This window comes from Pezoporus occidentalis, unplaced genomic scaffold (assembly GCF_034315485.1).
Source record: "Pezoporus occidentalis ecotype Australia unplaced genomic scaffold, CSIRO_AGI_Poc_V1 ctg9, whole genome shotgun sequence".
NCBI classification, from domain to species: Eukaryota; Metazoa; Chordata; class Aves; order Psittaciformes; family Psittacidae; genus Pezoporus; species Pezoporus occidentalis.
Window position 1 is genome coordinate 3760032 of NW_026916262.1, and position 11678 is coordinate 3771709.

At 49.3% G+C, this 11678-nt stretch overlaps 1 protein-coding gene across 3 annotated transcripts in view; it reads right to left on the reverse strand.

The window, feature by feature from the left end:
- Window positions 1-7457, reverse strand: part of NXPH1 (neurexophilin 1) — a 146492-nt gene extending 139035 nt beyond the window's left edge. Inside the window, exons 1-2 of one of the 3 annotated variants that reach the window (XM_062604965.1) lie at window positions 6824-7457; window positions 5700-5861 (exon numbers count right to left, since the gene is read on the reverse strand). In XM_062604965.1, the coding sequence (XP_062460949.1) occupies window positions 5700-5753 (54 nt within the window). In that variant the 5' untranslated portion in view covers window positions 5754-5861; window positions 6824-7457. Of the gene's footprint in view, window positions 1-5699; window positions 5862-6430; window positions 6450-6568 lie in introns of those variants that run through there. The other 2 variants (XM_062604964.1, XM_062604966.1) reach the window with 2 other exon arrangements.
- Between the last annotated feature and the right edge of the window lie 4221 nt (window positions 7458-11678).

An 11678-nucleotide genomic window follows, 5' to 3' on the forward strand; every position in this document is an offset into this window, starting at 1 on the left:
CTGGATTGCCTACTAGAAATACACAAAAAATAAGGGAACTCGACGCCATTGTACCAGCTGTGTTATTTCTCTTGACCTTCGGATTTGCTCGTCCAGGCTGAACAAACTTCCTGCAAAGAGCATCACCCCTGGTCTCTACCAGACACATAACTTTAGTCTCTCTAAGTCACAGAAAGAGACTCCTCCAAAAGAAGGATACTCACAGAAGTTTAAACAACAACCAGAAACACGTAGGGTTAAACAATCAACTAGGAAATATGCTGTCCTGTTGAACAGAGAGCAGTTTCCCCAGCATTGAGAACCTGCCAATATATATCATATCAATAAAAAGAAGCTCTTCGAAAGCTTGCATAGTAATTGAGATTGGAGATCTTTTTTGATACGGGTTGGCATTTCCTCATATCAATCTGACAGAGCCAACGCAGGAAATTGCTAGTAATATTCATCTGGGGAGCACTTTCATTAAACGTAATTCATTCGACTTTCACAATAAATTGAGTGACATCCTTACAGCAGAACCTTTTTATCCTTGATGAAGTGCTTGCCAGCCTTCGGTTTTCCACTTTATTGTCACATTCCTTAAAACAGGATAGTCAACATGTCAATCTGCTGCATGAAAAAAATGCTAAAGCTGTATTTACAAAGAGCCCAGGAGGTGGTTTAATGCTGACTTACAAGAAGAGCGAGCTGGGTGTTAAACTATCTGATAAATCACAGCATAACTTCACACAAACACAGTCGGGAGAACAGAAGCCATTCCTAGGGAGGGAAGGATGGCTCACACATTCATTTTCTCAAAGTGCTGGCTATTCCGAGCAATTGGTTTCTTAACCTGCTTCACCGCACTTTTTCCAAGACGGCTGGGAAATTGACTTTTCGTTAATTAAAATGGCGGTTTAGAGATGCAGGGGAATATTAAAGAGCTTAAAATGGATACCTCTAGGTGCCGACTTGGAAGATTGGGCTAGTCAAAGAGAGGCAGGGATATTGGATTATATTCAGGTGCCTCCCCAAAAGACGAAATCTGTTCCAGACTCCTTTCTCCAGCGATATAAGAAATCAAAGTAGTGTGTACTAAGCACCACGAAAAAGAACTTTTAGTGCGGGAAAGCCCCTTCTTAAACTCCTAGCGCAGGTCCCTGGTGGTTAGGAAGGAAGAAAACCCAGAAAAGAATGCACCAATCTCCACTTAACAGGAAACAAAAAAGAAACTAGAGCGCAGAAAAGTTTATTTCGCCTACAGGAGCTCCGAGCCCGTTGCCATCCCCGTGCCTTGCCTTCCGAAAGAGTAATTACTCCACCTACACCACCGCGAAGCCTCTCTCAAACTCCCTCAGAAAGAGGGAGCGGAACCTTCGCAAGGCTACCTAAACCTCCACCCCCGCCGTCGTCGCCCGCCCCCCCCCCCCCCCCCCCCCCCCCCCGCCGTCAACTTGAAAACTGAAAGAAATCGCTTATTTGGGGGGAAAAAAAGCAGTACCCGACTGCTTTCAGCACAAAATGCCTCTGAGAAAATACCGGGGGTGCTGATTATGCCTTCTTTCTCTTTTGTTTTTTGTTTTGTTTTCTTTTATCTTCGCTGCCTACAGAAGGGTTTTGTTCCTCCCACGACAAAGTAGGACACAAGCAGCAACTATCTTTACAAAGAAAGAAGAAGAAGATATAAAACCAACTTATCTTCTCCGGCATGTGATACCTCCTCGCGTTTCCCATAGCTTTCATTAACCGGGGTGAAATCACCGCAAACAGTGCGACATGGAGCGAAATTAAATGTACACAAAGTCTGGAGCACTTCACCCCCCGTTCCTCCCCCTCGGCAAACACCGTGCCAAGTGTGCCACCTCTTTGGACAATTTTAAACCTCTCTTATTCACAACATTTTGCAGGAAAGCTCCGCTCGGCTGTCAGAAGGCCTCCAAACTACAGCGACGGCGCGGAGCAGACCTTAAAATTCCCAGCCCGGCGTTGAAGGAGGTTATCGAGCTGGAACTGGACCCTCGCCGAAGCCCTGGCCCCGCAGAGCAAGGCTCCGGTCGGGAGCCCTGGGTTCTCCTGCTCGGGCAAAGAGCCGCGCAGAGCAGCTTCCCCCGCGAAACAACCTGCTCGTACCCCTCGTCGGGGGGTGGAAAATTCCCCCCCCCCCCCCCCCATTTGCTCTTGCTCTGCTTAAGTTCTACAAGGGGTTAAACTGCTCTGCCAGCCGGCTCTGATGTATATCCTATTTTACAAACTCACCAGCGGAGAAACACTTTGCTGGGAAAAGACGACAAGGAGGGGAGGCTCAGGGGGGAGGAGGGATCTTTACCCTAGCAACACGAAACGCAAAACTCCGACCGGTTTTAGTCCCGTACCCGCCACTTCGGGGAAGGAGTACCTAGGTAAAGGAGCCGAAGTCTCTTCAAGCCGGTGTGATCTCAGGAAAACAGTGGGGGAAGTTCCCCCCTAGAGCACGCGAAGGCAGAACCTGGGGACATGCTGGGGATGAAATCCGGCATCCGGAAGGCGCGCTGCCGCCCGGAGCCCTGGCTTGGCTGGGAGGGGCGGAGGGAGCGCAGGATCAGGCTGGGGCCGGAGAGTGGCAGGACGGGGCGAGCTCTGGTGACCACCAGGAGTTGCCGGCCCCCTGCCCGCCGGCCGCCTTCCTCACTAAGGAAGCTCCCCTTAACAGCCGTGACGGAAACGACCTGCCTCCTCCTCTGAGGCCATGCTTGGCCTGTCCTAGTGAGAAATAACTAGTTAGGATCCTTGCCGTCTTCGCTCCCAGTCCGCGGAATTTGTAGTCGCTTCTATAGTGTGTCTCTTCCACTCAGGAAAAGTGAAAAGAAAGAAAAAAAAAAAAAAAGGAAGAAATGGAAAGAAGCAGCCTGGCTTTTTATTGTCCTGTGGTGTCAGACTGGAAATCCACCGGCAGCTAGCAGGAATTAAACGAGGAATTTTCCACTAAGGGAATGGTGTAAAACCCCGTTGTCTTTAACAGAGCTCAAACCTAAAAGAGTCTACGATCTCCGGGCCGTTTTTTCTTTCTTAATATTTACGTGCTTCCTTAATGACGATTTTGACCTTGGCACAGCCCTGTTCGTTAAGAAAACATTACCCATTAGAATAAGACTAAGATGCTTTTGAAAGAACAGCAGTGAAGTGGAGTCTCGTGGTGAGACTGAGCGTAGCTGCCTGAACACTTTCTGCAGCTCTCTAAATGTCTAGAAAGAAAATAACTGCAAGCATTTAAAGGTTAACTCCTAATTCTACCAAATAAGTACTAAGTTATCCGTTTAGGCCAAAGGAAATGCACTTCTACTGCAAATCAAACGCAACATTTTCAATACACTGCACAGCTCGAAACAAGGAGAAAATACACATCTCTCAAAGGCCAACTACTGTTCTTATCAATAAACATAACAGGACAAACCATCTCTACCCCAGCAACATTCCTTCTCTTTCTGGTTGGCCATGACCTCTATAAATTTGTGGCAATAAAGCTGGATGGCATATGGCTCTATTAAAGAGGGGGAGAAGAGAAGGAGCACTCTCCCCCCCCCTCCCCCCCAATTTAATTAGGAAGAGGCTTAACGGTGGGAAAAATAAATAAATTAAATAAATAAAGAAGAAAGGAGAGCAGTGTTTTGCTTGGTGAAGAGAAATTACAAGCCAGCAATTGTCTGGAAATGAGTAACTGCTGAACACCGCCCAGCTCAGGCAGAGGGGAAACAGGCTGCTGTCCCTCTCCCCTATAATACTAGCCCCTCTCAGAAAGGATTATTTTAACCAACTCGATGGGAAGCTGGTGGCACTGCCATTTCATTTGTCCCTCCTCACAGGCTGGGTACTGAAAATGCAATTCCTAATTGAAACCACCCTGGTCCACACAGAGTGGCTCATGCACAGGGGCTGGCAGCCCAAAGTACTGTGCCGTGCTGGTTTGTGGCACTGTGTTAAAGCTTTAATCCAAGCTTCATGCTTCAATGCTAATAAACAGTTTATTTACAGGCGATGGCCTAATGCAAACTTTCAGAGTCACTCCCGAAATACAGAGAACGTGGAGAGGTTGACACAAACGTGGAAGTATCGACTCAGAAATGAGAAGCGGGTTAGACAGAGGAAATCCTTTGGATCTCCCCCCGAGTGTTTTGACAGAAGACAGTCCAGCCGAAGAACGCATCCCTTCCCCCTAGCTTGTCTTTTATTCCTTATTTTGTCTCTTTTTCATCCTATTTCGCATTGTTTCGAGGGAAACTGAAAGATCATCTCCTCATTCTGCAATGCCAAGCCCTCAGAAAACAACACAACCAGGGGAAAAAAAAAAAAAAAAAAAAAAAAAAAGCATTCAGGTAATGAAGTCTGTAACTAAACGGTAATTGAATCAGCATAATTTGCACACTGAATGGTTTTCAAATGCTCCCAGTTTACAATTAAAGGAGAATTAATGCGCTTGTTGTTCAGACTGCAGCGCATTAGAATAAATCCAGCACTGTTGTTGTAATGAGTCGAGAGCAGTTTAACTGCCAGCAAACACATTTAAAATTTAACACGACGTATCGATCTCGCTCCGGCTTTTTGATAGATTATTTGACTAGCACTTTTTTCCCTGCCACCCCCCACCCCACTCTCCAGATCAGCCCCCCCCCCGCCCCCCAGCCCCCGGCTATAATATTCGCGGGGAGGAGAGGAGCCCGCTGCAGAGGTGGCACAGCCCGGCGAGGGTAGGGGCCCCCAACGGGACACACGTCGGGAGGGACGGGCCGGGACGGGCGCGAACCCGGGGCTGAGCTGCCGCGCTGGACGCTGCGCGGGCGCGGAAAATGCTGGCGTCACCTCCGCCGGCGCTCCCCTGTCCCGTCCCGTTCCGGGCCAGCTCGGGATTGGCTGCCCCGCACTCCTCCGCGCCGCACTGCCCCGCAGTGCCCCCACGTGGCGTGGCAGCGCCAACGCAGGCAGTGACGGGAGGCCGCGGAGCCGGAGCGGAGCAGCCGCCTCCCCCGGTACGGCTCCAGGGTGCTTTTCTCGGCAGCGCCCCCGGAAAAGGGGCTTTTCCGATCCCCGTCGCCAAGTGGGCGAGCTCCCCGACAAGGTATCTCCTACGTAACGCATGGCAGGCGAGCGAGGGCGCGGGCTGCAAAGAAGCAGCCCTCCTTAGTTTTGTTACTTGCCATCGTAGAGGGAATGAAGTGTGTGTTAAAGGAGGTAACGCCCCTGTTTACTCGTGTTCCCCCGGTAATCTTAAAGGATATTTGCTGCGAAAGTCAATGACACTTCAGGCGGAGTACACTAAGCTGTGCCAGTCGCTCTGCGCGGCGCGCTAGTGCCGAGCCGCCCGCAGTGGCACATGAAAGGGGGGCTCCATCGGAAGATGCTGCCACCCTCAGCAGGGAGCAGAGGGCAAGAAGTTGCTTCCAGCCTTCAGCCTGGGCGGGCCCCCCTGCAAGTACCGGGGGACCCAGCCCGGGAGGAGGCACTGGGAAACACGGTCCGGATGGCGCGCCCCTTCCCGGCGGAGGAGAAGTTACGGGTGCTGCCTCCTACGTGCCCTGCCGAGAGGTCCTGGCAGAGCCCCGCGCCTCCCCGACCCCGGGAGGACGGGCAGGGCTGGCTGGGGGGCGCCCACAGTTGCCGTGAGTTTGCTGTTTCTCGGGCAGGCTGGTGCCCTCCTCCCCGTCGAGGTCCCCCCTCCCCGGCCCGTGCGAGAGGCCGGGGACACTCACCAGGTAAAGGGTGGGCTGCAGCAGAAGGACCGCGTACCAGTACACAGCCTGCATCCTCGCCGCTCAAACTTCCCCCGCGCTGCCTTCGCTGCCTCTTTGTTCCTTCCAGAACATAGATCCACCTGACATCCACTTTACAGAACAAGCAGAGCTCTCACCAGCCTAGACAAAAATGAAATTACAGACCCCATGACCACAAGACAAGGTTAGGCTTGAGACAAGGGGGGAAGAGAGGTGTGTAGGGAAGGGGGGGCGGGAGAGAAGGAGGAGATGGGGTGTGTGGATGGGGGTGGGGGAAACAGAAAACGATTAAAATCTAGTTAATCCAGCGTCAGAGCAAAGTGATCGCACGGTCCGGGCTGGCTGCAGAGAGCCTGTAGGCAGCGCTCCCCGGTGCTCAGTCGTTTTACCGGGCGGGAGAGCCCTGCGGTGTAGGATGGGACGACCCGGGGTGCCACCACCAGCCCTGCCTCCCCTGCCCTGCCTGCTTGCGTGCCCCAGGCGGGGACAGGGCTTCAGCCGCCCTCCTGTCGGCAGCGGAGCCCTGGCAGGGTGCTGGAGAGCTGAACTGCGCCGGAGAGGGGAAGAAGAGGCAGGAGACGCTGGGATCGGGGCTGCGGATACTCCCGGGCACTTACAGCCGAGGCGAAGCGCTTCGCCTCCGGGACGCCAGAGAGGGCTCTGCCTATCCCCACAAGGGCCCACCTCCCTCCGCCCCTCTTAAACCGCACCTCGCCCAGGGCTGGGACCGAACTCCGGGGCGCCCCGACGGGTGCGGACCCCCGCCCCCGGCCCCAGCCCCCCTCCGCGCCTCGCGGACAGCCCCGCCGCCGGGGGGGGGGGGGGGGCGTCGCGGCGGGGATACGTACAGCGTAGGGAGTCCGACGGCGGCCGGGGCTCCGCGGGGCGCTCCATGGGCGAGCCTAGAGGGGCTGAGCTCCGCGGCGCAGCCCGCCGTCCCTGCGCATCTCCTCGCCGTGCTCCACACAGAGGTGTCCCGCGGCCGCTGTGCATCCGGCGCAGGCACTGTCAGGGCGGCGGGGCTGCTGGCAGGTTCTCCCCCCCTCTCGCCTCCCCTTCTCTGCACACGGCCGCGCTCCGGCTCCGCCAAGCAGGACACTTACGGGAGGAGGGAGCTGCCAGGGCTGCCCTCTCCGCTTCGGCGGGGGGCGCGGCGGCACCGGCGCTCCGGGGCGTCCAGGACGATTTGTCTCTATTTAAAATGACTTATTGGCGAGGGAGCGACGAGCGCCTGCTATTTAACTTCGGATAAATTCTATCTGCAAAGACCTTGGCCGATCATCTTAAAATAAAGCGCTGGAGCCGAGCACTGTCCGAGCCTCACTGCTTGGAGAGAGAGAAAGAGCAGCGGAGGGGGGGAGAAAAGGGGGAGCTTGCCTGGCGAGGGGGGAAGGGAGGAGGGAGAAAGGGGAGTTTAGCGGCGTCCCATCCTCTCCTCTGAGCGGGGTGATGAATTAGAGCCCTCCCCGGGCGGCGCGAGCTGTCTTGTGCTGCCCGCGCTGCCTGCCCTTCCCGCTCCGCCTGCCTTGCCCGGGCTGCTTGTCCTGCCCGTGCTGCTGCCTTCCTCCGCCGGGGTGCCGGCGCTGCCCGCGCTGCCGCCAGGGGCACAGCCCCTTTCCCTCTCCGCCAGCGGGCGGGAGGCGGTGGTTTGCCCAGCGCCTGGAAGGAGCCTGGGAGAGCAGCTCTTCCCTCTCTCCTTCCTTTCATTTTAGTTTTTTTCCACCTCCCTCGGGGGTGTCCCGTGCAGCGACAGCGCTGCTCAGCCCGTGCGGGCAGCGAGCTCGCCAGCCAGGCACCGAGGCGGCGGGATCTTGGAGCAGAGCTATGTGTCGGCTGCGGGAGCCAAGCTCTGGGATTAAACGGTTGCTTCTTCCCCGCAAGCAGGAACCTGTAGCCGGACAGTCCCTCTGGGCGAAGCTTGAACGCTCATCCCTGCCCTGTGCTGCGGCTAATCCCGCCAGCTGTCACGCAAAGTAAAAGGTCTCATCGACCTTGTTTTCCTTCTTCTTTACAAGGAGTCCTGTGAGGGTTCTCCTGCCCGATTCCATCCCCCAAACCCTATCTTACCAGTGTGACACTGGGACAGGGCGAAGCGGAGGATGCCAACAGTACAGGGTACCCTTACCAGATGCCCAGCCTCGATAGTAAAAGCCCAGATTTATCACCTCCCACAGGGGAACCAAGAGCAAGCCAGCATGATGTACAGAGAGGGGAAAGTGAGGACTTCAGTTGTCCTGCCAAATCCTTGCTTCCCTCGGAGCACGTCCTGGTAATTAATATCTGCAATCTGAGGCTTCAGTAAAGGTGTAAACCACTGTTTTAATTTGACGGTTTGAGGTTGGAACACTGTAATAGAAGGGGAGTGGGGAAAGGATGGGGGAGGTAATGAGTAAGTACCCTTTGAAAGAGCTACACCAGAGCCTCCATCATCGCCATTTCTGCTCCAAACACCTGGAAGATGGACACCTCCATACGTCTCCAGCACCATCACTATACTAGACATGTGGAATGCTCACGTCACAACTTTGAAGTGTGCAGCCTGCGAGGAATCATACTGTCATCGTGCCCCTCCAGACAGCCTCTGCATTACAGTGCAGGCTGAAGCTGCCTAGGGACTTCTTGTATCACATGGGTAACAGACAAGAAATTACATCTGACTTTTCCCTTTCAACTACTTCCTTCCTATCTATTCCACTCATGCTTCCCCATAAGTGAGAGTACACATGTCCACACTTAGTAATCAATCTAGACAGAGTTAGATAGACTGATAACTAGATAGATAGATAGATAGATAGATAGATAGATAGATAGATAGATAGATGGATGCTGTCTTTGCATAGGAAAAAAAAAAATAATGCCATAAACTGCATAGAGTGTACTGCTGATCTTTGCAATGTGATGCTATTTAGATGGAGCGTGGTTACTCTTACCTTAAGCATGAGACTGCCAGGTTAATATGTGGAGCAGAAAAAGCAAATGCAAAGTCCACTAGATTTCAGTGGGTCATGTTCTTGAGGAAGATATCATTTCTTTAAGAAGGAATGATTCAACTCTACTTTCTGTGTAACTTGATTCAGCTTCTCCAAGGTCTGATCACTAATGCCTTCATATTGGAGGTGATAAGGAAGTAGTCCTCGGAGAAGAATTATTCCTCCAGCTGGTCAAGTAGGAGAAGTTCCTCCCATTCTTTTTCATCCAGATCTTTACATGCCATTTAGAGGAGCCCTGTGAAGGAGCCTCTAGCTCCATTGGAATCACAAGCATAGTTCCTTTTTACTTTAGCCCTCTAAAATTTCACTCCCCTGTAAATTCAGCAAAGTCTTTTACAAACAGCCCAGTGTGTATGATTCCTGATTGTGTTGTGAGCAGGCTCTTGAGTCATCAAAGTTCTTTAGGACAGATGAACCTGCTTTCTGTCAGGTTGTGGCTGATCCAGGGTCCCATTGGCTTCACTGAGGGCATCTTTGCTCTTCAGCTGACCTCCTCAGCCAAAGACCACTGGGACAAACTGTTCGCTACAGTGGAATCAAAGTTTCCTTCAAAAATGTTGTTTGGACTCCTCCTTCCCTCCATTATCACTCCAAAAAAAAAAAGAAAAAGACAAAACAGGCTCTAAAGTATTCCAGCTGTGAACATGTGAGTCTTTTTCAAAGAAGATGCAATGTTTATGAAAATCTGACATTTAGGATTTTTGGACACAGCCTTTTGACTTTTATCTGATTCTGTAATATTGGTACAACAGCTTAAGCGGAATATTTGATCTTTTAAAATGAATTTCAATTTCAACCATTTGGATGCTCTTTGGAATCTTAGCAATAAGGTCTCTAGCAAGGTAGTGTCAGAAAGGCAGTATCATTAGTAAGCTTGGAATCACAAATTCCAGGCTTACTAATGGCCTTTTAAAAAGACCAATTAGACTTTAAAATGCAATTGTTCTATTTTTAAAGCTTTGAAATACATCCTAACCTTTAGTCATCTTCCCTGTTACTGCAAAGATAGCTTCCTGGATTGCAGAACTGAAAGGGCCACAAGCAGAAAATCCAAAGACAATGACAAGTGATTAATAATTGCTACAGATTCCAACAGAATATGGGCACATGGTTTAATCGCTTGAGGCACTAGAAGAAAATACAATGCTGCAATGATAAATATCAAATGACTATGCTAAACTTACGGCACAATGTGGCTAACCTGCTTAAACATGGACAATTATGTGAGAAATAAAAATAGTAAACAGAACTAAATCCTATGCAGTACTATTTTTATAGGTCATGTTCCTTATTTTTGGAAATACTTCTTGGAAAAAAGAAAGAAGGCAAAGGTGGGCCAGAGAAAGATGAAATCTTTAAAATGTGAAGAGGGGATGGGATAAGAAGGTCTGATGATTGAAAGGTTGGCAATATGAAGAACATTTCAATATTTACATGAGTGATACAAGGCATCTGGCCTGTACACTATACAGTCCATATGCAGTACACATGCAACTCCAGTATCTCATCTATATGCATGTTGAAGTACTGTTGAATTCAACTGGAGTTGCATATGCACTACAATGACAGATTATGGTCTCCACAGCTTTTCTATATTTGTACTATACAGTGTGCAGGCCAGATGCTTCATATCACTCATGTAAATAATCTTACTGAAATGTTCTTCATATTGCCAACCATTCATTCATCAGACCTTCTCTTCTTATCCTTTCCCCTCTTCACATTTTAAATAGATTTCTTTTGTTTCAAGGAAATCTTCATGTTTGAACAGTGTATTTTTATGCTTAGTATAAATACTACAAACAGATTCCCTTGTCACATTTTATTTCCATTCTTTCAAGGTCATAATATGACTGTATGTACCATTCATATTTCTAAATATAAAAAATATTTCTGCAAGACTTTTATTTTTATTACATCGATTTCTGCCTACTTGCAGTCAAAGACATACCACAAAGTGGTGTTGCTCTGTATTCCATGTGGAAAAATACAGGAATACTCCAACCGCTTGAAGAGAAATGCCTTGATTTCACGGTGTTTGCTACTCCTCCTGTCGCTATGTCATGAGGACTCACAATGCTGGAGTGAGATGTGACATTCAGCATCAAAAAGGGCTAAAGGGTAATGTACAAACAGCAGTGTCTGGATCACTCAGTGCTTCTGTGATACAAATATGAACAAGCCTACTGGCTTCACTAGACTTACTCCAGGTAACACTCAGTGGGCATATATACACTCAGGAGTTTTCCCAAAATACTTGAGATGAGTGAGACATAAATTATTGTCCATATGAATAAAATTTACAGCCAGTTTTATCTTCAGGATTTTTTCATTAATAATGCCTTTAAATCCAAGAGGGGAGAAAATCTCAAGATCATTAATAGAATAAGGAAAAAAGTTTTCTAATCCTCTTTGCATAGGGAGCTTCTTTTCTAACATGATGTAGATTTATGTTTTCATTACACATTTTTTTCATGCATTAGATAGTGACAATTTTCTACAGTGGCAATACATGAAATAGAAGAGCTTTAATAATACCCATAAGAAGAGAAAGAAAGGAAAAAAAAACTTAAAATAACGGACGGAGTCTGTACTGACTCTGTACATTGTCCAGAAAATACCACAACCTGGGTGAGTTTTCTGAAGACATAATTAGATTTCAAAAATAGTGTAGGACTAAGTGAATTTTTTAATTAAAATCCAATTATTGGAATACTTCATGATGGCCACTCTAGGGATTATTAGCTGACAGCAACACTTGTTGAAATAATAACACTTGATAACAAAAGTTTTATTAAAATTTCTATTCGTATGTGTATGGTTTTTAATTGCAAAATAACACAATGTATATAATGTCAACTGGGAAGGCTTTACACAAGAGCTAAAATATGAGAGTTAAATTGTTTTGAGGTAGGTATTGATGTGGGAGAAAGTCTGCAAGGCCAGTTGTCTTTTCTTTCTGTTTAAT